This window comes from Suillus subalutaceus (assembly GCF_016647625.1).
Source record: "Suillus subalutaceus strain FC151 chromosome Unknown DFJ58scaffold_161, whole genome shotgun sequence".
NCBI classification, from domain to species: Eukaryota; Fungi; Basidiomycota; class Agaricomycetes; order Boletales; family Suillaceae; genus Suillus; species Suillus subalutaceus.
In genome coordinates this window covers 96,015-119,049 of record NW_024540410.1, presented here as the reverse complement: position 1 = coordinate 119,049, position 23,035 = coordinate 96,015, and the positions used below count along the sequence as shown (strand labels likewise).

Genomic DNA, 23,035 nt, shown 5'->3' with positions numbered 1-23,035 from the left:
GGACCACGCTCTACAGCCCACGGCTGCTTGCGGAGGTCTGTCGACACCAAAGGTGATGGCTGCCACAACTTCATCCTCGACACCGATGGATGACGACGAGTGGGAGGAATGGTGATTGGCGGCTTTGTTGTAGATTACGGTCAATTAGACCAAATTTACCTGCAATTAGCGCAAATCAGCGTCAAAGAGCTATGGGTCAATTTGAGTGAATTTGCTGTCATTTACACCGGTCAATTAGGTCTTCGCAGAGGGTCGTGCTAATTAGCCGGTCAACCAGAGCGGGATCCCTAATTCCCCGAGCCCTAACATTGTCATTGAGATGGGACAAATGGATGTTTCAATCTATGGAAAACTTGCTGGATAGTGGGATACAGTTCAAGGACGAGTGGGCACTTGTCCGGTTGCAGGAGGCCACGAGTTCGCTGTGCATGCTGTAGTACGTGTACAGTCTTCAGATATGTTGAAGTAGAAATAGAGAGAGATCCTTGTACAAGTGAAAACCTGTAAATTTTGCAGTACAAGGCGCAGCGTCTGGGTTCAAACGTTCAAATTCCGTCTCGACTCCTACGCCAGATTCTTACCATTAATATAATTCGAAACACTGCATTTCAGCTTCAGCGTTCTAGTAGTAGCTGTTACCTTGTACCTACAAGGTCAATATTATCACTCCATAATTGTGGCTGTACGATCCCACTTTATGACCCCCGTGAGAGTTTATTTACATTTACAAGTACTAGTACTGCGATGTGTGCATACGAGAATACTGTACATGTACTGTTACAAGTAGTGTAGGGGGCAGAAATGAATTGGCCTCGTGGCAATTGGCAAAATGGCAGAACGGCAATTGGCAGAATGGCAGAAGTCGGCAAAATGTATTGTGAGCACTTTTGGCTCTTTTCAACTGGCATTCTACTATGGCAAAAATAATATTGACCACTACATCGAGGCTATACCTTCTGATGTCAAAAGTGCATCAACATTCCACCCTGATGCACTCTCTGAGCCTTAAGGCGGCCTCGACCATGAACTTGAATGAACGGCCATTTGCGACTTGTGAAATGGCGAGTTTTCGGCATATTGGATGTAAGAAAAGTGCGAGAGTTGTGAAAAGCAGCAGTTCGAGTTGTTTTGGACTTTCTCCCCAACGACAAAGTTGTCAGACACGAGTTTTCGGACAGGACGGCCCTTGGACGTCTTGGCCTTTTCGGCCATGGTAATCGCAAACTTGCACACCGGGATACATTCAAACATATGTTAAAATTTTATTGTTTGTTAGTAGGAACAAACACCAGGCTATTGTAGTTCTGCCGACTTCTGCCAACCACCCTCGACCTACTGCCGGCAATTGCCACTGGCAGAAATATTTCATTCTGCCAACAACACTATTGACAACACCAACGATGGCCTTTCTTCATTACTGAACTCGTCAAGAGCCCTGAATTCGCATCTTTCACGGCCTGATCTTCCTTCCGTCAACCTTTCACTAGATCAGATAGAAGCACAGTCACGTCGGCTCATGCCACGACAACCTGGAGCGTGCAGCGATGCCAACCGAGCGTGAGCAAATAAACATATTGAGCAATACTGTTCTAACACTCTGGCAGAAACTACCTTTTGGCACAGGTTCATGTTGATGCCCCTGCCCTTGCCAACTCCATTGCACACTTGAATACCTCGACGACTTTTTCTCCCCTCCAGCCCCTCCAAGACGCAGATGTCGCAGGCTATCTTCGTCCACGCTCATGAACAGAATCTTATTTCAACGATAGAAGAAGGTTGGAGGGAAACTCAGGAGCCTTTTTATCGTCTGCTTGAGGAGCGCAGCCACAAAGGCTGGGAGGCCAAAAGAGACGCGTGTCTGAAGAGCTGAGAGGGTCGTGCTACCAGTGATAGCAAAGCTCTGCTGAATGAAAAAGAGCTTCCATGGAAAGGCAGCGCTGGCGGTCAGCTAAACTCCGAATATGTAGTGTTCACCTATGACAATATGAAACAGGCAAGCACAGGACCCCGGTTTGACTCTCCAGATGGCAGAGCGAGATGATGGCATATGACCGTGCAATCAGCGAATTGAACGCTGCAAGGTTGCGCGGAATATCTTGTCCTATCATCCATCTCCTCATGCAAGCCGCTGCCAGCTTGAACTCAGAGGCACGTATTTCTCACTGTGGTCGAATGTCAAGTGTCTCACTTTTGTGCAACTACAGCCCTCACAACAAATGCTTCAAAACTTCCACGTACTTGCAAAGATTACTGGCGAACCCCCTGCTCTACATCCTGTGGAGCACGCAGGCGCTCACATCTTAAACGCCCCGCTTTTCGAGCGCAATACGCGCGGGTGTACCTGGGTGACAGCGATTCCGGGAAGCTGCAGCTCTGCGGACACATATTGTCAACGGCTCTTGAGAAGCACTTTGAGGATCAGTTTTGGGATATCATTGAACGCACGATCCAGTCGAGACCTATGGAAGCCCGCCTTGGAGGAGACCCTAGTGTAGCAAACAAAATACGCGCCTTCCTTCTGATGAGATATTACAAAACGGACAGTGGGAAGATCGGATAGAGGTCAGCACAATTCATGCCGAGCTTTCACTCCATCTGACAGTTGAGCCACATAGCTTGTCGCTGGTCAGCCTTTGTGGGCCAAGTTGTACTACCTTGTACGCACCGTTCACGCACAAGAGGCCCTTGATGAAGCCTTGAAGTCGCAGCAAGCCATTGAACATCGCGAAGACAGCTTCATGAGCCATTTCCGCTCATAGGTCGAGTCGCCAGAAAGGCGGTGAGAGAAACGACGTCTTACATATCAAGTATCTCTCCAGTATACAATGCGCATATGTTGCATTCTGCATCTGCATATCCGCTCAAGCTTGTACTCTATAAACTCATGGGCAAACTCGAGCCTTCGCGGCGAACAGTACCACAGGTGACGATGATACCGAGGATTGGTTGTGGTTCCAGCTTGCAATGGTGCGGATTCCTTGTGGCTGTTCAAGAATGTAAGCTGACACGCAGAAGGTCGATGAAGAGGAAGACGGTGGCCTCCGTGGGCTCACAGAAGTTCTCCTGAGTTATGGAGAACGCCACTTTCGACGGTGCAAAGAAGGGTGTGTTGTCTGGTGTCCTGCTCATGGTCCGGCCAGTTTTGAGCGTGTAAGCATAACATCACGCATATCCGAGTTCTATCCTGATCATATGCCTAGTCTATGGGCTGCACTATGGGAGCACCCAGAAACAGACTTCGAAGCAGTTCATCTTGCTATTGCGCTTGAATACCACGGGCTTCTACGCGTCCGTCTCGTGCTGAAACATCTGACATCAGTCCTTGTACGTATGCACTCATAAGTTGCACCAACATGTAAACCCACCTGACTTTGTCCCCGCTCTCATCTCCTGCACTCAGCTTGCCAATGCTCATTTGGCGATACGTACGCCAGTTCGTCAAGATGGACGCGAAAGAAGCGCTACAGTATGTCTACTGCGTCTGTCTCTCGGCGGATCAGGGCGGGGGGGCGTCGGCAGAGAAAACGTAGAGACCGCTTGGGAGCTCGTGAGGCGCATCATCGTTCTCACTCACTCAGGTCCCGCCTGGGAAGAGCTTGTCGGTGGATTCAGACCCGATGGCACGCGATTCGTATGTTCCAATTCTCAATTCACTAACATGGCTCATCTCTCCTGCAGAGCGTGTCATCGAACAGGGTGTTGCCCTTCTCCATCTGCAAAAACACCGCTTAGTACAACGAACAGATCCTCGTTCGCGTCGCCCGTGACTCCGAGAAAAACGACCGCATTCCTGAGGCGATCAAGCTCTACAGCCTCGCTGGGGATTCGGCACTGTCATTTCATGTCTTAGCCTGGCGCTCGGCAACACCCTGGCGCAGCCAGCAGGTGAAACAGAGAAAGGCAAAATCATCGAACGCACGGCTGTTGAGATTTTGAGACATTACGAGCGCACGAACCGGGGAGTGGGCAAGGATCGAGATGCTGCCGTAAGATTGTTGCACATCAGGGAAGCGCTCGACGCGAAGAATCCTGGACGGTTTGATGTTGTGCTGGAGGTACGATTTCATCCCAGTCTTTTGATCCCACCGAGTGCTGACCATCATTGTAGATTGTGGAGTCCACGGATCTCATTCCTCTCGATGGAGATGTTGCAAAGATTACCCGGAAGGCCGAGGAGTTCAAGGACTTGCATGATGCCTCGCAACGCAATATACAAGTCTATTTGCCGCTGACAATGGAGGCATTAGCGGCGGTTCCCCAATCCATCACTGCTACAGCAGAAACTACGAGGTAAATAGTTTGTACTCAATAACTACATCATGCTTCATGTCCCCACTGTTTTCATTGCAGACATTAACAGCACTCAGGAAAAAATCAAGGTCGCTGATGGTATTTGCTGGTATCCTTAAGTACAGGATGTCCCCTGGTGGATACTCGCATCTCGCGAGATTGGATGTCGAAACCGCTTTGTAAAATATGGGTAAATCAGGTCAGGGTAGTAGTTCTGTATGTCGTCGATCTTTGTTTATCATATTGTCATGAAACCCGGAGGAAGGGACTGCTCGCACACGAAGCTGCTCACATCTCATCACACGCTCAACATCAGTCTGGGTGTCGATGAAGCTGAGGATCATCGTTCATCTGATGACGATGCGATCACGTCGAGGCCTTTCAGGTCCAAATTCTCGTATATTCCTAAAGCACTGCACTTTTTTTATTTCATTATCTTTCGCATGCACTCGTTCCAATGATGATGTTAAATTGCTCATCAATATCCCACAGCCTCGGGTAGCACACAGATAAGCAGTGAATGATCCCATAACTTTGGGTCCCTACTCAACGGTAATTGCCAAAAAGTATTGGAAGGGCGCAGACCCCTGGTGTGCTATGATAATGGAACTAAGGTACCAAATCTTCAGCATCATCCTCAAGAACTTCATCATCTTCTTCGTATTCCTGATGATCTTGCTCCTCGACAGCCTCCTGAGAGGAATGCCGATTTTGGCACTGCAAGCAGGCCGATGAGTAAGGAGTACCCAGCAACAAGTTCGCAAAGGACTTACATGGTACACTGCGGTCCAGTATCCACCCCAATACATCGCACTTAGCGCACGGCTGAAAGCTTCATCGCGACTTACCATGGTGGTTGAAGATGCAGGTATGAAAAACGAGGACTCGGGTGCCGTTGAAGCCTCAGATGGCACTGGCGGCGAAGGATCATACGATGGGACGACCGTGTCGAAATCAAGCGGTGCGGAGTCCTCTTCTTTCAGCTACGGCAAGCCTGACTGGCGGCCTTTGCAGACGCTACTTTTGTTGAATTAGGTGTCTTGGCCTTCTTCTTCGAAACTATTATAGGGGATGTTATACCATCTGAACACAATTATATTAAATAAGGTTACGCACAGAGAGGATTTCTTGACAGTGGTCGACTTCCAGTCTTGCGTTTTCCCGTGGAATGCCTTGCAAGGGTGTCAAGAGCGGCAGATGTAAGAGCACTTGCTGGACGTACCTCATATTCTGCTGTGGCAGAGTTCCAGGCGTCGATGAGCGCAGAGCCGTCCCATATTTCCTCATGTGTGAGCTCCCGACTCTCCTCTTCAATTTCGCCATCCGGCACTGGCGTCGTCGTAGTTCATTTGATTGTTGTCTCCTGGTTCATCCCGGTGGGCAGTTTTTCTGGGGTGTTTTGGCTTTTTGGTTTGACCTCTTGTGTTTTGTGGATGGAGCGATTGACGTGAATGAGAAGCTACTGCTGAGCTGCTGGCGCCATTGGTTTGTTGGGATTGTTCTAGGTCGCCATACTGGACGAATTGACGGTGCGAGTTCTTGGTGAGTGGTACAAGACGACAAGACCACCTTCTACTATCAATAGCTGCTACTAAGTATGCATCGCACTCGGCAACAATCTACAATAAATGATAAACAATTTTAATTGGCTAACTTCGGCTACCATTGATGTTTTACAAGGTGTACGGTATGCATCATTACCCTTATACCAATCATGATACAGATGATGAGACTCCCAAATCTGTACAGTCTCTCCATTCCAAATTCGCCATGCGGGGTCTGCCTTTCCGGGTATACGGACAAATTGAGCCTCAGGCTAATTTCCTGTGAGCAGTGGTGCCTGACACGTACACAACTGGGTGTGGGGAGGAGGCAGGCGCCAATAATGGTTCCCAAATATTGATTCTCAGAATTGACGCGGCTACTAGATGTGCGCATGACCGACAAAACGACTGCGAAGTAGTACAGTCATAGCGGTATAATCACTGCAGATCACTGCGCCCACGGAGACACATTCGTCTGTGACTACCTCGTTAATCGATCAGCCCAGACATCGAAAATGAGTGGGCACACGTGTAAACCCAAGTGTTGAGCAGCCTGCACTGCCTGTTCGGCGAGTAACCGGGCCTGTGGAAGTGAAACATAAGGACCACCAGCGGGGTTTATCGTTAGCGAGGTCATCAAATTTCCTTGGTGGCCGAGGCGCACCTCTCATAGGAAACCTCCTCTTGAATAAAATCTGTGCCATTACATCCGGTCACCAACAGCTTAGATAAAAGCTACGGGCCTGCACGTTCAAGGAATGCGTAGGCTTTCGAGTTACGAGAAATAAGGCTATGATAAGCAGCTTGCGTGTCCGCGGACGCTGTGGGACGTCAGGCATTTGAGATGGGTGGGAGAGCAATTTGAAGGATGTGCTGAAGAGGCCTGAGGGCACAGGAGGAGATTGCTGGGAAGGGCGGCGCAGGACGTAATGAGGTGAGTAAAGTAACATCGATGGCGGGAGAGTGCGTGGATTCTGGACCGCGCTAATATCCACAGCGAGGTACACAGAGTGCAAGCGGGTGTGCGTGGATGTCATTAGTACTCATTACTGCACTGTGTGGTCCCGCTGTGGTAGTAGAGGATGGATGGCGGGAACGAGAACTGGAGAATTTTGACTACGGGGGTCCAGTATAGAAAGGCGTTTGTCAGAGAAGGCAGAAATGGGGAAGAGTAATTACAGCGGATTCAGAGGAGGGCTATTGTTGTGTTTTATTTCTCGTAATCCTGCAAACCAGTGTTGTAATTAACCCGGGTTATAACTGGTGCGTCCTAATTCGAATTAACCGCGAAATAACTGGGGTTAAATTTAACTAACCTCTTCAAAGCTTCACCGGTTATAACTGTTTTACAGCTACTTTCATATCGATAGACCGGATTTCATTTTGTTCCCCTTACCGCCTTTGTTTACTTGTTGAGCTGCACAAACAAATGGGTCCCGCTTGTTACAACATTTGGGCGCGCGAAGTATCCTAGAATGGTATGCGTTCCTTCGGTGCGACAAACATGCCTTGTCGAGCAAGAGCAGAACTGGTGGAAGGCGATAGTACTGACTCTCTCAAGGAGAACTCTGCTCTTCTGAAGGGCGTCAAGGATGAGCTGGTCAAAAAGGAGAAAGTAAAGACAAAGCATGTCGAGCCTGAACCTGCGGATGAAGAACCGGATCAGACTCAGGCTGGTGACAATGCCGATGTCGACGCTTATGGTGATATAGATGCTGACGGTAATCCCGATAACATGGACGGCACTCCAAGGAGCCACAAGTATGTTCGCGTCAATGCAGAGGGCGACATTGTCCCCTCCACCCCGACTACCCCGAAAAGGGGGCAAGTAGCAACTCTTCCTTGCGATGACGACGGGTGAAACGCCAGAATATCTTTCGCATTTATCAACATTTCTCACTATCGTCTCTTAGCTTCATCCCTGGTTCAACCGTGTGCATTCAGTTACACAACTTCCTTACGTACGACTGGGTGGAATTCTGACTCGGTCCATACCTCAATATGATACTCATCCCCAATGGCACTGGAAGAAGCAGTATCTCTTGTGCGACTTGTCTCGGACTAAATTGACCTCTGAGCATGGGTCTTTTTTGTTATTTCTGTGTTTGTGCCTCATGTCTCCCCATCAGATCCTTGGTCGCGCAAATGTGACTTCTACTTTCGTCAAGCATGACAAAGAGAGTGGCTACATTGAACTTAAGGGTACAAAGGGTCAAAAGACTCTTGTGATTCGACGCAACTTAAGCGCCAAGTCCAAAGGCTCGACTCTAACTCTCAATGGACAATCTTGTACTAGGAAAGAACTTACCAACCGCATGGCGAAATTCAATATTTACATTGGAAACTTATGGTACTTTGCCCTTTCTGTGCTAATCGCTGGTTCTGACTGCATGTATGCACCAGTTCGTTCTTGCCTCAGGACAAGGTCTCTGAGTTTGCGCGAATGACTCCGCAGCAGTTGCTCAAAGAGACGCAACGTCCCGCGGGGGTTGTTAATCTGTCCAGTTGGCATGACACACTGATTACCACCGGCAATGAGCTTAAGAACCTCCAAGATGTTTCTGAGTTCTCTGCTTTAAATCGCGTTTGATTTATAGGTACCCCGCAGAAATCCAATGATGAGCAGGAGCGGTTGAAGACGATGCAAGAGTGTAATTCCCAACTTGAGCGAGACGTTCAGCGCTATCAAGAGCGCAAGTGTATCGAGAAGGATGTGAGTGATGTAGTTCATAATATGCTGTCACTGTTTTAGGTCACTGTCTTAGTAAAAATATTGATTGCTGTTAACGAATACCATGAAGCTAAGGACACCCGCTACCAGAAGGCAAAAGACCGCCAACGGGAGTTGCACTCCCGGGTGCGGAAACTGAAGGATAGGAATGCGCCCGCACACGCCAAGCTAGAGTATGCTCTTTCTTGTGTCTTATCACCAATTTACTCACAGACTTCAAGACAGCTCGTGGCTCAGCACAAGGAATATCAGAAAGCATGTGAGAAAAAGAAGACCGCCTCTCACCAGAAGTTCCAGCAGATGAAGAATAAATTGGGCGAGAACGACAAGCTTGTTCGTTTGACGGTTCGTTTTCGTTTCTTTGCTAATCATTAGCTGCTCAGGAACGTGACGCCGATGACGTTACAAACAGACTTGAGGGTCTCGAATTGGCCAAGAAGGAGCACGTGAAGGTCAGGGAAATCTAAGGGCACAATGAGAAATGACAGAAAGAACTTGACAGCCCGCCCAAACTAGAAGATGTAGAAGGCATCAATGTTGAGATGGTTCGTGAACTGCATGAGTAGGCAATGACATCCGTGCTAACCGTCACATTCTAGAGGAAAGTCAACAGGGAACACAGCCAGACGACGATGCGCATAGAGGACTTGCAGGAGCGACAATGGAAGAATGTTGATTCGTCCGCCAACAGGCGAACATCAGTGGTGCATTGGGCCAGTGAGACACGGGATGTGCATATCGCGTTCGTCGCAGGCTGAAAAATCTGGAAGACAAGCATCATTGTAAACCCGAGAAGTTGTGGGCCTGGGATAGAGACATGGCCGATGCAGCCGCGTGGCTTTTTCAAGATGGAGGTGTTTGAGCCCCCCATGATATATTGCACCGTGCTGGATCGACGCTATACCGATGCCATAGAGGCATGCTTCAATCAGAATCAGCTCAAAATTTGTACTACATCCTGCTCATCGCTTTTAGATTAGGTGGCTGATTGACTTGCAGGTCCTTGTCACGCAATGCGAGGAAGATTATGCTGCCCTCAATAACTACTTGAGCAATTTCAAGCCGGTTTCCGAAAGGGCGCGCATATCAACATCTGGTTCAGACCCAAAGTGGGCCTGAGCCCTCCTCCCATGAATGAGGCAGAGGTACGTTTATGTTACCTCTACTGAGTGATCTAACATTTTGCTGCACTTGGTTTCGATGATTATGCGATCAAGAAGATTGAGTGCCCTGACGGCCTTCTGTAGCTCTTCACGCGAGAGGTCAACTTGCACCGCACCGTCAGTAAACCAGTCTTTTTATATATATAAAATTCAAATTTATTGTCCTTTGGGACCGAAGACTCTATGTCGGACATAGCCCTATTCGAGTGTGGGGGGCTTGCTCCTGGCTATCTATCGTAGTTGAACCAGTCTTATTTTAGAATCTATGCACTAATTAGTCTTGTGGTGTCAGGCTATCGGCTTGGACGCTTCTAAGATCGATGTAAATGCTGCATTTCCCGAGATGGTAGTGGGGCAAAGTTCATTGCGGGACGAGTGATGAACACGGTTTCATGATCCCGGTATGGAAAGCGAGCGGCCGCAAACATGACGAAGGACCTTCGCCAGCCCGAAATATTATCAACAGCACGAGTAAGTGGTTCGTCATCGCACCTTCTTGTTTGTGGAGCATATTTACAGGGGCACAGTCGACCCTGAGATCAAGAAACTACCAGGAAGCAAGGCAGGCTCTTGAAGTCATAAATGAAGATGCGAATAACCTTGCACCAGAGGAACGTGAGATTAGGGCCGAGGAAGCACTGTTCAAGAAGACATTTGTATGTCATTTTTGTGCCGGCCAGAAACTGAATGTTACTTATTGGCGCAAACAAGAATGCGCTTGAAGCCCTGTGCCAAGAGAAGGATGAAAAGTACCAATGGGCTCTTGCCGAGTTCGAAGAAGGTTCGTCATCAGACTTTCCTGCAACATCCGAGGATATGAAGTAACCATCAACACTAGTTGACCAAATATTTGTTGCGACAAAGGCTGACGCGAAGAATAAACGTGATATCAGTCTAGAGCTTGTTCGGAGTATGTGCCATGAATTCCAGCAACAGTTCGCCAAGATGGAAATGGTGAATAACCCTGACGTGATGGTTAACATCAGGCAGAGATAGCTTACACCCATACAGGATGGTTCGGTTCACGACTGGAGCGTGAATGACCTGGGGACGTAACTCAATGTTCAGTGCACCAATCTTGCTATAATCTTGCTGACGAACCCAGGCGTTGTTGAGCAGTATGAGCAGCGAAAGAATGAAGTTTGCCTGCTCCACCTTCTGATATGCATTGACAGGTGGTCGATAGGTTGTCACTGGTGGTGCTGGACATTGTGGTCGCGGGGAGCTGAAAGCCTGCGAGTTTGAGACGGGGATTGTGAAAAGACACTCAAATTGGATCTCCTGTATCGATATATCTTCAGATAGCAAGCTGCTAGTGAGCGGGGTGATCGATGAAACAGCGTGGATATGAAACTTGGACACTGGCAAACTCGTAGCTGGTCCCATCGGGAGCACTGATTTATACGTGGGCGCAGTTCAATTCTCCAGACTCGAAGAAACTTGCAGTGAAGTCAAACATGGGGACCGTCACATCCCTTGAGGTCTGGGATGTCCAATTAACTTGAATTAAGAAATTGGATGTCGCCAGCATTCTGGACAAACAACAACAAAGCCATCATATGAACCGCGTTCAGCACCGAAGATGACAATGCCACCATGAATCTACGAGTTTGACGCATCGACGCTGGAGACTGTTGGTACTCCCTTTGAAGGGTATGCCGACCGTCACCAGCTTAGCACTTTCATTTGACCATGCTCTCCTCGCTTCCTTCTATGTTCAGAATTCTTGTACCCTTGTCCTCTCACCCGACTCCCGCCAACTAGCGTACACGATAAACCTCAAAGATGAATGCAAGATCTGCGTCTGCGACACTCCACCCGACATCCTTGCTAAGGTCGGTGTACGCATTCCCTTATAAACCAGCCCAATGATCTATGATATGTGCACATCTTATCTTTTCCTCATTACGCCATTCATCCATCGCTATAATTGCAGCCCGATGGAACTCGTTATTTTTATGCCGGGTATTGCAAGCGATCGATAACCACCATAGCTATGGCGCAGAGACCTCCACCTACAATAGATCCGCAGAAACCCTCTTTCCTTTGCCTCAGCAAGCTTCTTCGCTTCTCCCTTCGCACGAACACAATTCGACCTGGACGGAAGGATCAACCTCGTGATCCCTTAGATTTATGTTCTTCTTCTTGTTGTTTCTTTTGCAGTCGACTCGACAATGGGACTCCAGGTCCCCACTACATTGCCCCTACCGCACCCTCTCGGAGCAGGCCGCACCTCGGTTTTATCATGTCAGTCTCGATTTTATTAAACTCACAATACATAACTAAGTGCGTGTCCAGTTCGAAATAAGTTCTCCGTCTCCACCTTGAACGGAGTAGCGCAGTTCCTACACCAGTATCTTTCCTTCCTCGCGCCAAGACACAGCCTCGGGTCACCAGTCGTTGAAGTCGCATTCGGGCGTAAAGTCACTGTAATGTAATGTTCTTACTTTTTAGTGCCTTGTTGTTGATCTGGCCCTACAAGGACTTGCTGTTGCTAAACTACCGGAATACAAGAAAGTAGATGACACCGGACATCCGTCTGGCCAACAGGCTTCCGTTCCCCATGAAAATGACTCATCTGGCATCAATTCGCTCCCGGATGTGCATTGATGCAAAGTGTACCTCTGCTATCATTCGTGTTGGTCCCATGGCAGATTGATGATGCCTCCTTGATGGCGCTTGGAGCGCATTGACATACTTCGCCAGGATGGGACAGCAGATAGTAGCCATGGTGGTGCTCACGGTCGCACTTAGCTCGGTGTTGACATCTAAGTACTGTCATTTGATTCCTTTTACTCAGTGGTGATTTCGAATTTGTATGCCGTTGCACAATTCTACCTTAGAGTGGCTTCGCTGACATTCACTAGGTATTTGAGTTTCGATATCTTCGCTCTTCCAATGCATATACAATGACTATAGCCATGTGGTGTATTAGTGTAGTATGTATCTTTGTACATTTACCGAGCTCACGCTAGTTCAATTCTTCGCTGACTTGAGACCTGGGCGGTTTTTGTTCACAATTTGTATTAGTTTCACCAGGAGGCAAGATAATTTCAGTGTTCATTTGTGTCTATGTAATTGATACCCACACGAATAGCAGCATTCTTCAGATGCTCTAAACTACCCGCACGAACTGGTACACCCTACCAACCTCAAAGATGGAAGAGTTAAGCCCATTCTGCTCCTCGTCTCAAATATCTTCATTAATTCCGTGACATCTCCTTGATACCGGGTGCGAGCAGACGATTTTTGCTTGAAGTCCAGCCCTTCGAAACACAACTCCGACAGCTCTTTCATTTGAACGTTTCCTCTGGGCTGAACCGATTTGATGATCACCGATAGGGTTGAGTGACCGAGTACGCTTAGGGAACGTAATGCAGGCATCCGCCCAACGAGCTGTCTGCAGAAAGGTGATTCTCCTTGACCAGATATCTCTTGCACTGTCGCGTCTATCACGCCACCCAGACAAAGTACCTTGCAGATGGACTCTGCTTCACTGGGCCAAATACGTTCCCGAATCACTGTTGCCATGTAGCGGAAGTCCAGGTGCCAATTTTGGTTCCAACAGTGGTGGATGCCTGATTCATGAAATGCGCTGTTGTCTTGGGATGATGCCGTTTCAGCCAGTCGTACAATCAGGGAAGGAAAGTGGTAATCTGGTCTCGGTCCTCGTGTCATGCTGATGAACAGTCGGTGTGGATGTTGTCGCAGACGTGCTTTTATCTCCGGCACAGCCTGTGCATGCAGTCCAGAGACAGCAGTGAAGAGGATGGGAAGGTCAGTGCCAGTGACTATCTGCGAGGTGCACACGAGTGCAAGTGCCTTCACATGGGGGGCTCTTATATTCTGAAGTAGTTCAGAACAGTCCGATGCAAGCCCCCACAGCTTGAGACAACTGAGAGAGGGCAAGGATATAACGGGACATGCCGTGGCGACAAAGCCAGCAAGGCTGAGGTCCAGTCCGAGGGTTTGCAGGGACGATGATTCATGCAGAGCATGGATCAGTCTGGAATTATGAAAACTTCTCATGTCCAAGTATGTGAAGTTTTTGATGGGTGTGTTTGCGCCATCAAACATCACGTTGTCAAGGACGAGCTGACGTAACGCTGGGGTTTCGAACTTGACGAGCGTATGGTACGAAATTGCGGGTTCATATGCGGATGTGTTGTTCCGGTTGATGAGAACAATAGATTCAAGAAGAGGAGCTGGACCGGAAGCGTAGTCAAGGATAGACTGGGGTGCTCCGCAAACAATGAGTGTGCGTGTGTGGGATAGATGTCTGATCGCCAAATGAACAACCTCGACTGCAGAATAGGTGTCACCCACGTATGTCAAGTGTCAAGGGAGCTGCCTTAGATCTGACAAGTATTTCTCTAGTCCATTCATAGCCAAGCACCAAAGGGGTAAGATAGGTCCAGAAAGTGGGGCAAGCGAGGGCGATGGCGCGCCACCGGCAGCATACTTGACTGATGGCTATCATGTCTGCGTGGCACTGCTCGAATGGTACCGTGTTGAAGATTTGTACCAGAATTTCTATCGGTAAGGAAGTGACATGCGATTTTGTCTGGACAGTAAAAGCCTCTTCTAGTAGTGCTTTCTTTTTTCCAAATTTTGAAACATCTGATGGCGCGGTCTGGAGAGTTGTGACAGACATCGAGCCCCTAATTAATGTTTGCGCTGCCTTCTTGATTCATTGAAGATGAGCCTCAGTGGCCCCTATTCCTACTAGTTACTAAAACTGGTGTGATCAGATAAGCCTTAAGCGCTAAGCGCTTGAGGCTTATCATAAATTAAAATTGTTTGATCTGGCCTGGAAAATGGTACCGATACAGATCTAATGCTATGGAATGTAGGTGGGTATGATATGCTGTGAATTGCTGGTAATAGGGAGGTATTATAATAGTGGGGTCGCTTCTCCTGCCATCCCGCCCCATCCCGCATCGCCCGCCATCCCGACACCAACATTCGGACGATGTGTCGCAGAATGTCCAAGTTGGAGGGTGAGGCTGGTCGCCTCGTCACCTGCCAGTGACTTATTGTCAATAAAATAGTACGAAAAAACATGGTACTTGCATCATTCTCTCGATCACGAGATCCTATATAGGGAATCTCTGAACTGATGGAGAGTGGTGAAGGCGGAGGTGAGTCCAGGGCCTAGGAACATCTTAATACTGAAAATTAGCGCCGGGCACGAGCGTCATTGATACAAAGTATTGCCTCGCTTGGGGTCACAACAGCACATGCAAAAAGGACTGGAAAATGTCCCTTGAGATACTAAGTTGGCGTGACAGTGGGATCATGGCATCTTCTTACCGGCTGAACCATTAAACCCTGAAATGAACACCCTACATTCGTGCGAGTGTGCAGGATACTCGCTCAAATCTTTGGAAAAAGGAAGGTTCAGTAATGCTTCTGCCGGACATGTTATGTGTGCCTACGCTAGTGCTTGCTAAGAGCAAAAAAAAGCCTTGATGTTGCTCTCGTAGCTTCGTGAACCGCGAGCCGCTCGGTAGTGTCGACAGTGCGAGTCCAATTACACCCATAGTCGTCGTCGTTGTGCCAGAGATGGATCGCAGTCTGAGCAAATGCAGGGGTCAGTAGATTTTGGCGACTATGCGCACGCAAGGCCCGGAGACTGCATTGAGACCAATGGTGTGGTCTACAAAGTCTAGCGCGGAAGACGAGATTAGTTCGAGCGAAGTAGAGAAATTAATCAGAGTGACTACGAAAGACCAGTGATCAAGAAAACGTAGGGGGAGGGTCAGACAGCACCGGTAGTCACACCTCATGAAGCTAAAATGGACATGGGCTGCTCAGTTGGAAGGCCTTGATGAAGGTGTGTTATACCCGTCGAACTCGCCACTTCCAGATCAAGTTTTCAATCAATGGTGGAAACTGCAGTTGCTCTAGCAGCTGTTGTGTTGAGCACGTACTCCGCATTTGAACGTACTTGAGTAGAAAGCCGATTCCGCCATTTCGTGAGGATTGCAGCCACGAGACGACAGTTGTGAATCAGCACGAACGAGAAAACAGAGCGGGGCTGCATTTTGCACCAAGAACCACAGGAAGTCATATAGGTTGTGGCACGAGGAATCCGCGTGTATTATTAGGAGTGCTAGCTGTACTCGGCAGAGGACTGCTTATGGACGTTATTGTGCAATCCAGTACATCAATACAATATTGAATAAGTACTGGGCGCCGAGCGCTCAGTTTCTATATAAGGAACAAGGACCCATGGCACCTGACCCGTTCACGTTCAAGTGAACTTCACCGGCACGGCGGCACCAACGGTCATCGACTTTCACACCATTTGCGTTCAGTGAACGAACACCACGGTCAGCTGTGACTGGCAGAACACTGTTTCCACGAGTCTGTTGCCGGTTCTGTTGGGGACCGCACCATGGAATTTTACTTCTGTCAGATCTCTTGCCCTACGCCTTTACCCTTCGGCAATCCCATGGTCGATAATTATAATGGGAGTTCAAGAATCAAGTCAACGTGTTGGCCACTAGCATGCTTCAAAGCTCACGGTCAAGGGTATTTAACTCGTGCCAGAGGTCCTCTCCCTTCTCCCATACTTCTTGCACCTTCACTTTGCTCACACTAATTGACCACTCGTAGTGAGTGAAGACCATAGGCCAGATCCTCCTCCAGAACCCTGCGAAGCAACCGTTTGTGAAAGTTCGGTATGTGATCTCATGGGCTCACTCACTGTGAATGAGCGCTCATGAAATTCATCGCTGCCTCTGGCGCTTTCTTCGTCCAGAGTCGAGTCTGGCAGGGCCTGCGGAAATTTACGAAGGGCATCACCAAGAAAATTTCCGTGAGTAGATTACTGAGTCATTGGTGTCTAAGTTCTGAATATGGGCTGACATTGTGCAGCAACGCTTCAAGTGTTCCCGCAACCACATCTCTGCGATCCAGAATGTCGACCTTCAAGGTGCTTCATCGAATCACAATATCGAGGTAGGTGTTCGAAATCGTAATCCCAGTCCTTCAGTTTTTTTTCATCAGAGGCATCCAGGACATGTCACATCCGCATCCTTTCACCGACGACAAGCATCCCACCACAGCTGAAAATCCCAGTGGCTCCGTCAACCAAGGCATATCCGGAGAACCTGTTTCGAAGGTACTTGCATCAAATTATTTAGTTTTTGTCTCTAAATGTTGTTGGTCACGCAGGTTCCCGACATCCCCCCTGGCGTGGAGGAAACCCCTGGTTCCAATTCGGTTCATGCTGCACTTCAGGGTGCCCACGAGGCTTCAGAACATATGAAAACACTTGGGGGACCTGCGCTATCTGAGACATCCGCCGTCAACAATGCCCCAGGTTTCACTGCCGCAGATGATTTACAGTTCACATACCTCCAACCCCTCAAAATTTTCGACACTACCATTGAGAAGATCGCAAATGTATGGGCCACTCTCCTTAATCGGTATCGAACTAATCAAGTTATAGGTGCATCGATGTGCAAAGATGGCGTTGGGCGTGCTTTCTGCTGCATCCAGAGTACGCTCTATGCTGCCCGGAGATCCGCCTCCCGCTCAGGTTTTATGGTTCCGTGCAGATCGTTCTTGCTCAAGCGGAGCGCGACCAATCGGTGCATCGCATTCTCCAGAAATTAGATGAAATCTATGGCTTCATTACCCAAGACGATAATCTTTCCAAGGTTGAATCGATGCGCGATGTCATTGGAAAGATTGCTCAGCAGACTCCCGAGTGTAGCCGTTCATCAGGGAATACTCAGAGACGAAGAGCTTCTGTGAGTCGTCGAATTATTGCATTCGCACATGAATCTTATACCCACTATGATTATAGGGAAGAGAGTCGGTAAGAACATTGTCGTGGAAACGAATGATATCATCACGCGGTACAACGATACCTTGGATGGCCTTATGCAACGATTTCGGGATCAAACTGGTCGGGATGTAGCCATATTTGTCCAGTTTGCAGGTAAGGCTTCATACATGCCTCTGGTTTTAGATGTACCCATACCTTAAAGGCGAAACACTTGATCTCAGCAGCATGGTTTGTGCAGGGGGTGGAGGACTAGATACCGAGAAGAAATGTCTGTCAGGCACTCGCACCGAGTGGATCGACAGCAGTGAAGATTCCATTCCGCGTGTAATGTGGCTATCCGGCCCTGCAGGCAAGGGCAAATCAGCCATTGCACACACCATTGCCAACTGGTTCAACGAAACGGAGACCTTGGTTCATGTTTTTGTTCCAATCAACACAGAAACAGACCGTCGTCATGAAAAGATTTTCTCCGCCATCGCACACGACCTTGCTGATCGTGATCCAGGGATGAAATGAGCGTTAGCGGATGCAGTCAAGGATGCAAACTCGCTCAACGACAGACATTAGCCAGCAGTGACGCAAACTTCTCATGGAACCGTTAAAGAACTCTGGGTCAAGTGTAAAGCCTATCTTGATCGTGATTGAAGCACTGGATGAGAGTGGCGGAGTGGAGACGCGGTGTAACCTCCGCATATTTGCCGGTAGACTTCAGGACAAAGGACTTCACAAAATCACGGAACTTTCATCCAACTTTCGGATTCTTGTCACCTCTCGCCCGCTTCCCGATATCGAGCAGGAATTTGATATCATATTCCACCAGAAGTTGTGAAGCGCGACATTTACGCCTTCGCATCTGAGGAGCTGAAAGAGCTATCAGAATTTCGGGACAACCATCTTGAAATGCTTGCTGTCAAAGTCGATGGACCCTTTGAGTGGGCGCGTCTTGCGTGCGGATATATAAAGGAACCCTACCCCGGCTTATCCCCAATGGATTGTTTCAATTCTGTCGTGAACCGCCATCCCGAGGAGCGGAGAAACTTGTCGCATTATATGCATCGGCTCATCTTAACAGAAATCATGCCAAAGGATAAGTATACAACGGCCCACTACAAGTAAGCAGTAGCGAAGTTTTGTTCCGTGATGGGTCAAATACTTGCCACAGCCGAACGCCTCCCTTTAGTTGCACTGAATGCTATACGGACCATTTCCCGGAGTACCACGATCATTACGATGTAGATGTGGTGATAAAACGCATGGGCACCCTCCTCAGCGGCACCACCGACTCACGTACCCCCATCCAACCCCTTCATGCCACATTTCAATTCCTGACGGACGAGGCATCCAGCGGAGACTTCTTCGTCGAGAGAACGAAGGCGCAACAACGCGACCTTGCATTTGAGTCACTACGAGTGATGGAACATGGCCTTCGCTTCAATATATGTAATTTGAAGTCGTCGTACCTCCCTAATTCCCAAGACACAGGGTTGCCTCAACGAGTCAAAACATCCATTCCCCTACATCTCTCCTATTCCTGTCGATTTTGGGTTACGCTCGTATCACCATCGAACTTCGACTCGGAGCTCGTCACCGTAATAAATTCATTCTTCGGCAATGAGCGACTGCTCTTCTGGGTTGAGGCACTTGGCCTTCTCAACGCAATCAGGGGCGCAATAACCGTGCTTCCACTTATTACTGGGTGGCTGAAGGTGAGCACATGCCTACCAGGCAGCATCGGATGAACATCTTACAATCAACTACAAGGCCATTCTGGATATAAAGATGTGCGGTTGACTACAATGGATGTGCAAAGATTCATTCAAGTATTTGGCGGCATCATTTTGCACAGCACGCCGCATCTGTATTTATCAGCGCTGCCGTTCTCACCCATAAACTCCACCGTAGCTACCAATTTTACTGCAAGGTTTCCGAACAACCTTGTTCTGGCATCAGGACATCATTTGAACTGGACGGCTGTCCAAATCGTGATCAGCGGGCATACCGAGTCGGTCCAGTCAGTCGCGTTCTCACCGGATGGTACTCGCATCGCGTCTGGTTCGGAGGATAACGCTGTGCGACTGCGGGATGCGGCGACGGGACAGCCATTGGGTGAGCCCTTGCGGCGGCACACTCAACCGGCTTTGTCAGTCTCTTTCTCACCGGAGGGTACTCGCATTGCGTCTGGCTCGGCGGATAAGATTGTGTGGCTGTGGACTGCAGGGACGGGACAACCATTGGCTGAGCCCTTGAATGGGCACACTGAAGGGGTTTTGTCAGCCTCGTTGTCACCGGATGGTGCTCGCATCGCATCTGGATTGGATGATAGCAGTGTGCGGCTGTGGAATGCAAACGAGCTACTCTAACCCATACCCATACCTGTGCAGACATTACATCACACCACGTGACCACATACAAACTCTTGACAGTCTCCAACGATCCAAGTCCTCGCTCATCTTGTACACTCACAACTTATGACTTGATTGATCACTGCTGATATATTCATCTTACTTTCTGGGCGAGGCAATTTCCAGCAGCGTGCATAACCGTGCTAAGCAATAAATAGCTGCTCCAGCAATCAATGGTGTATACAATATAAATTTATGCCCCCCACTGTCTGTGGCACATCCAACACGATCGAGCGGCTCATGCACGTATTCCATGCAGGGTGTATTTATGATTATCTGTAAGGACTGCCTTGAAATTAGGTGACAAGATCGCGCCCATTGCTTCTGTTGCCTATTTCGAATGTTGGTTAGCATCATAATACACTGAAGTGTACGAAATAAAGCGGGACTATGTGAAACGGGACGATGAGGACGCTCACCTCATGTCGGACCGTCGTATCCTCGTCCAGATTCTCCAGCACTGCTCAAAGGACTGGGAGAGCTGATATCGTGGTAATCAAGCGCTTCGGTCGGCTTTAAGTAACCGAGCAGGCAATCCCTCGGGGCTTTTGTGGTCGAGCTTCGGAAGATGGTCAGAAGGGGATGTGAATGTCACAGTCGATCGCCTACGTCGTCATTGTAGCTCATGATGGTTCTCTTCAACTCGGAATGGTCGGAAGCGATAAAGTCTTCCATGTGTCTGAGAGGCGATGAGAATATGCAAACAAAATTAGTTGTGTGACGCACCTCGTGATAAGAAAGGCAGGATTGGTGATGGTAGGAGGACAGAGATTTCTTTGAAGATGACCATGAATTCGGCATAGCTGCAGTGAGGCGTTCTACAGGCGCCATACCTGCAATCCATTCCGTACCGCCAGTGCTGATTGAGGGATTAATGTACCCTGCAAGACTACCTGTGAGGCTGCCAGGGCGTTTGTGATGTACAGAAGCGGCAGCGATACCGTGCTTGGTGTGCTTGACAGCAGCCAAAAGATCCTGAAGCCCAAATCACAAATTAGTGTAAATGAGAACATTAATAACAGCACTACACACGAACCTTATCCTCCAACTTCTAAATACAATTTCTGGTGGAGTTGCTCAAGTGATGGGCCATAGATGACGTCGATCGGCTCAATGACGTTACCGAGCGATTTGCCCATTTTGCGTCCATGGGCATCGCGAATCATCGCGCAGCAGAGTACTTCAGAAAATAGCATCTGACCAGTAAGACAGATGCCCATGAGAATCATACACGCCACCCAGAAGAAAAGGATGTCCCAGCCCGTTTCAAGGATATTGGTAGGGATGATACCGAGGAAAATCGGCAGTCTGTTGGTGGACGATTAATGCCAGCCAGTTTACGGTATGAAACACTGCCTTTTATGGCCGTCAGGATCGAGAAGGACCACAGTCCAGAGGACCAAGTATCGAGGACATCTTCATATTGCTCAAGTGTAAAATTCTTCCCGCGTGCAAGGATTTTCCAGTTCTTGCCATCGTTTTTCTGCATTCAAGAGTAAGCGCACAAGTGTTGGACTGATCATTGAAATACTAACGTCGATATCTTCTCCCTCAATTCGGATGAAATAGGCTGGGCATCGGTCACCCACCATAACTGCCGCGAGATACACCAGTGCCATATGTTTTCAGTCAGTCGCGAATGAGACGAGTGCCGTGGTCAGGCTTGGTGCAACATGGAACCTCCTCCTGCTCGGTATCGCCGATAGTGTAGTTGGGGGCGAAATATGCTCACAAGCAAAAATCTTAAGAATTAATACTATCATTATGAGCGACGCGTGTGGTGTCAACGAGACGCACCGTCGATGTGGCTCACCAGTTCGGCACATGGAGTTCTGGTTCTCGGTGGTGGATTTACAGATGTTGTAGCCAACCTGAGAGTCACGAATAGCAGCGGTGTTGTAGTCGACTTGGTACAGCTTAAAAAATGCTCCGGTGTGAACATGATATGCAACGGAAGAGGAATTGAAACTCACAATTCCTGGCGGGCAGGCATAGGTCTTGTCTACAAGTGGAGTTGGGTCAGCTGTGTCAGGTTGAGTGAAGAAACGTTTTAAAGTGGCAGTGATGGCGAAAAGCACGGAAAGAGTGAGACGAGACATGTCTCAAAGTTCAGTGGTGGAGAGAAAAGAAAGGCAGTAAAGAACACTTTGGCTTGTGGCGTGTGGGGAACGTCTAGCTTAGCCAAGCTGCTAGGGTCAACATTGATCATGGCTTGAATACGTGGATTCACAAGGGTATTTAACACAGTGCGGCAGTGCCAACTCTGTCCATCCGCGGGCAGTATAGTATCTGGACACTGACCCATTATAGTAGTTCGTTTGGAAAGCCTGTGCCCTGTTTGTGCAGGACGTCTTTGAGGGCAACGCGGTGAAGGTCTATACACGACAACTATCAATGTCTCGCATAAAGTATTATAGCCAGATGACATACCGTGATTCAAGCTTGAAGGCGAGCGCACTCCACGGCTCCCTCTCTGAACTTCCAGCAACACGCTTGGGTTGCAGCCTCTTCTCCGCCACTTCCGTCTAGTTATGCCTTTCGCCCGCTGGTACACCAAAGAGAGTTAAGAACTAGCAATGGGGTGGGGCAATTTGATTGCTTGTGTGTTGGTAAGGATATGATTGATGCGAAACGTGATCGAGACGGCGAGCAAGACTGCAAAACGGAGAAAGTCAGGGATTTGGACACTCTGCGGCCAAAGTCTGGAACCCATTGACAAGTCCGGCGGAGTCCAGCTGAGTTTGACTCAGCAACAAGAATGATTTTAAAGGAAGAAGCTCAACTGCCATTACTGCACATTCCAAGTCTGTTCGCAGAGGGAAACTATGTTCCAATGTGTCCTCTATGTCTGAGTCATTGCCTTCGTTGCAGCCTCCAACTTCCACTCAAACTTTTTGTGCTGTTCAATGACCATCCCTCGTGTGGGTCGCCTCGAACAAGGCCCTTCATCGTCACCTTCGTGTATTCTTTGAGCGAGAGCCAGAAATTGGCCAGACGCTGTGTTGTGCCTTCGACTAACGCGCACGCAGGTCAAGAGACAGTAGATACGGAAAATTGGAAGGGAACTTACAGTCATGAAAATCCGACTCGACCGAGTCTTCACA

The 23,035-nt window shown here is 48.6% G+C and overlaps 7 protein-coding genes across 7 annotated transcripts; 4 read left to right on the top strand and 3 right to left on the bottom strand.

The window, feature by feature from the left end:
• Nucleotides 1–1,432: 1,432 nt before the first annotated feature.
• On the top strand, nucleotides 1,433–4,588 carry DFJ58DRAFT_814577 (Nup93/Nic96-domain-containing protein; the record flags this gene model as incomplete). Its single annotated transcript, XM_041391661.1, is given in 21 exon segments — nucleotides 1,433–1,557; nucleotides 1,605–1,732; nucleotides 1,770–1,854; nucleotides 1,919–1,943; nucleotides 2,032–2,181; nucleotides 2,205–2,345; nucleotides 2,366–2,491; nucleotides 2,527–2,562; nucleotides 2,616–2,701; nucleotides 2,809–2,914; nucleotides 2,941–2,967; nucleotides 3,016–3,057; nucleotides 3,077–3,150; nucleotides 3,201–3,288; nucleotides 3,320–3,324; nucleotides 3,401–3,466; nucleotides 3,520–3,631; nucleotides 3,681–3,756; nucleotides 3,796–4,055; nucleotides 4,109–4,290; nucleotides 4,368–4,588. Coding segments are annotated over 21 exon segments (2,046 nt in total), but the record flags the coding sequence as incomplete, so codon positions are not given.
• Nucleotides 4,589–4,899: 311 nt separating this feature from the next.
• DFJ58DRAFT_733960 (uncharacterized protein) lies at nucleotides 4,900–6,871 on the bottom strand (the record flags this gene model as incomplete). Its single annotated transcript, XM_041386381.1, has 5 exons — nucleotides 4,900–5,007; nucleotides 5,064–5,273; nucleotides 5,312–5,349; nucleotides 5,407–5,619; nucleotides 6,655–6,871. 5 exons carry the CDS (start codon nucleotides 6,869–6,871, stop codon nucleotides 4,900–4,902), a joined length of 786 nt encoding a protein of 261 aa, XP_041238038.1.
• A 467-nt stretch (nucleotides 6,872–7,338) lies between these two features.
• On the top strand, nucleotides 7,339–9,427 carry DFJ58DRAFT_733959 (uncharacterized protein; the record flags this gene model as incomplete). Its single annotated transcript, XM_041386380.1, has 11 exons — nucleotides 7,339–7,691; nucleotides 7,748–7,766; nucleotides 7,964–8,184; nucleotides 8,238–8,338; nucleotides 8,432–8,547; nucleotides 8,587–8,738; nucleotides 8,787–8,898; nucleotides 8,949–9,017; nucleotides 9,054–9,110; nucleotides 9,165–9,282; nucleotides 9,336–9,427. The coding sequence occupies 11 exons, from the start codon at nucleotides 7,339–7,341 to the stop codon at nucleotides 9,425–9,427; spliced, it is 1,410 nt and encodes a 469-aa protein (XP_041238037.1).
• A 727-nt stretch (nucleotides 9,428–10,154) lies between these two features.
• On the top strand, nucleotides 10,155–10,784 carry DFJ58DRAFT_861793 (uncharacterized protein; the record flags this gene model as incomplete). The annotated part of the gene is made up of 5 exons (XM_041394051.1): nucleotides 10,155–10,199; nucleotides 10,256–10,384; nucleotides 10,440–10,509; nucleotides 10,567–10,682; nucleotides 10,740–10,784. The coding sequence occupies 5 exons, from the start codon at nucleotides 10,155–10,157 to the stop codon at nucleotides 10,782–10,784; spliced, it is 405 nt and encodes a 134-aa protein (XP_041238036.1).
• Nucleotides 10,785–12,848: 2,064 nt separating this feature from the next.
• Nucleotides 12,849–14,382, bottom strand: DFJ58DRAFT_846165 (uncharacterized protein; the record flags this gene model as incomplete). Its single annotated transcript, XM_041393255.1, has 2 exons — nucleotides 12,849–14,032; nucleotides 14,055–14,382. 2 exons carry the CDS (start codon nucleotides 14,380–14,382, stop codon nucleotides 12,849–12,851), a joined length of 1,512 nt encoding a protein of 503 aa, XP_041238035.1.
• A 1,746-nt stretch (nucleotides 14,383–16,128) lies between these two features.
• DFJ58DRAFT_846164 (uncharacterized protein) lies at nucleotides 16,129–17,128 on the top strand (the record flags this gene model as incomplete). Its single annotated transcript, XM_041393254.1, has 7 exons — nucleotides 16,129–16,285; nucleotides 16,350–16,414; nucleotides 16,495–16,551; nucleotides 16,611–16,698; nucleotides 16,721–16,857; nucleotides 16,911–17,058; nucleotides 17,085–17,128. The coding sequence occupies 7 exons, from the start codon at nucleotides 16,129–16,131 to the stop codon at nucleotides 17,126–17,128; spliced, it is 696 nt and encodes a 231-aa protein (XP_041238034.1).
• Nucleotides 17,129–20,427: 3,299 nt separating this feature from the next.
• DFJ58DRAFT_861790 (tRNA synthetases class I-domain-containing protein) lies at nucleotides 20,428–22,049 on the bottom strand (the record flags this gene model as incomplete). Its single annotated transcript, XM_041394050.1, has 7 exons — nucleotides 21,905–22,049; nucleotides 21,729–21,847; nucleotides 20,981–21,239; nucleotides 20,765–20,906; nucleotides 20,658–20,705; nucleotides 20,541–20,599; nucleotides 20,428–20,490 (listed from the first exon to the last, which is right to left on the bottom strand). The coding sequence occupies exons 1-7, from the start codon at nucleotides 22,028–22,030 to the stop codon at nucleotides 20,428–20,430; spliced, it is 816 nt and encodes a 271-aa protein (XP_041238033.1). The 5' UTR covers nucleotides 22,031–22,049.
• Between the last annotated feature and the right edge of the window lie 986 nt (nucleotides 22,050–23,035).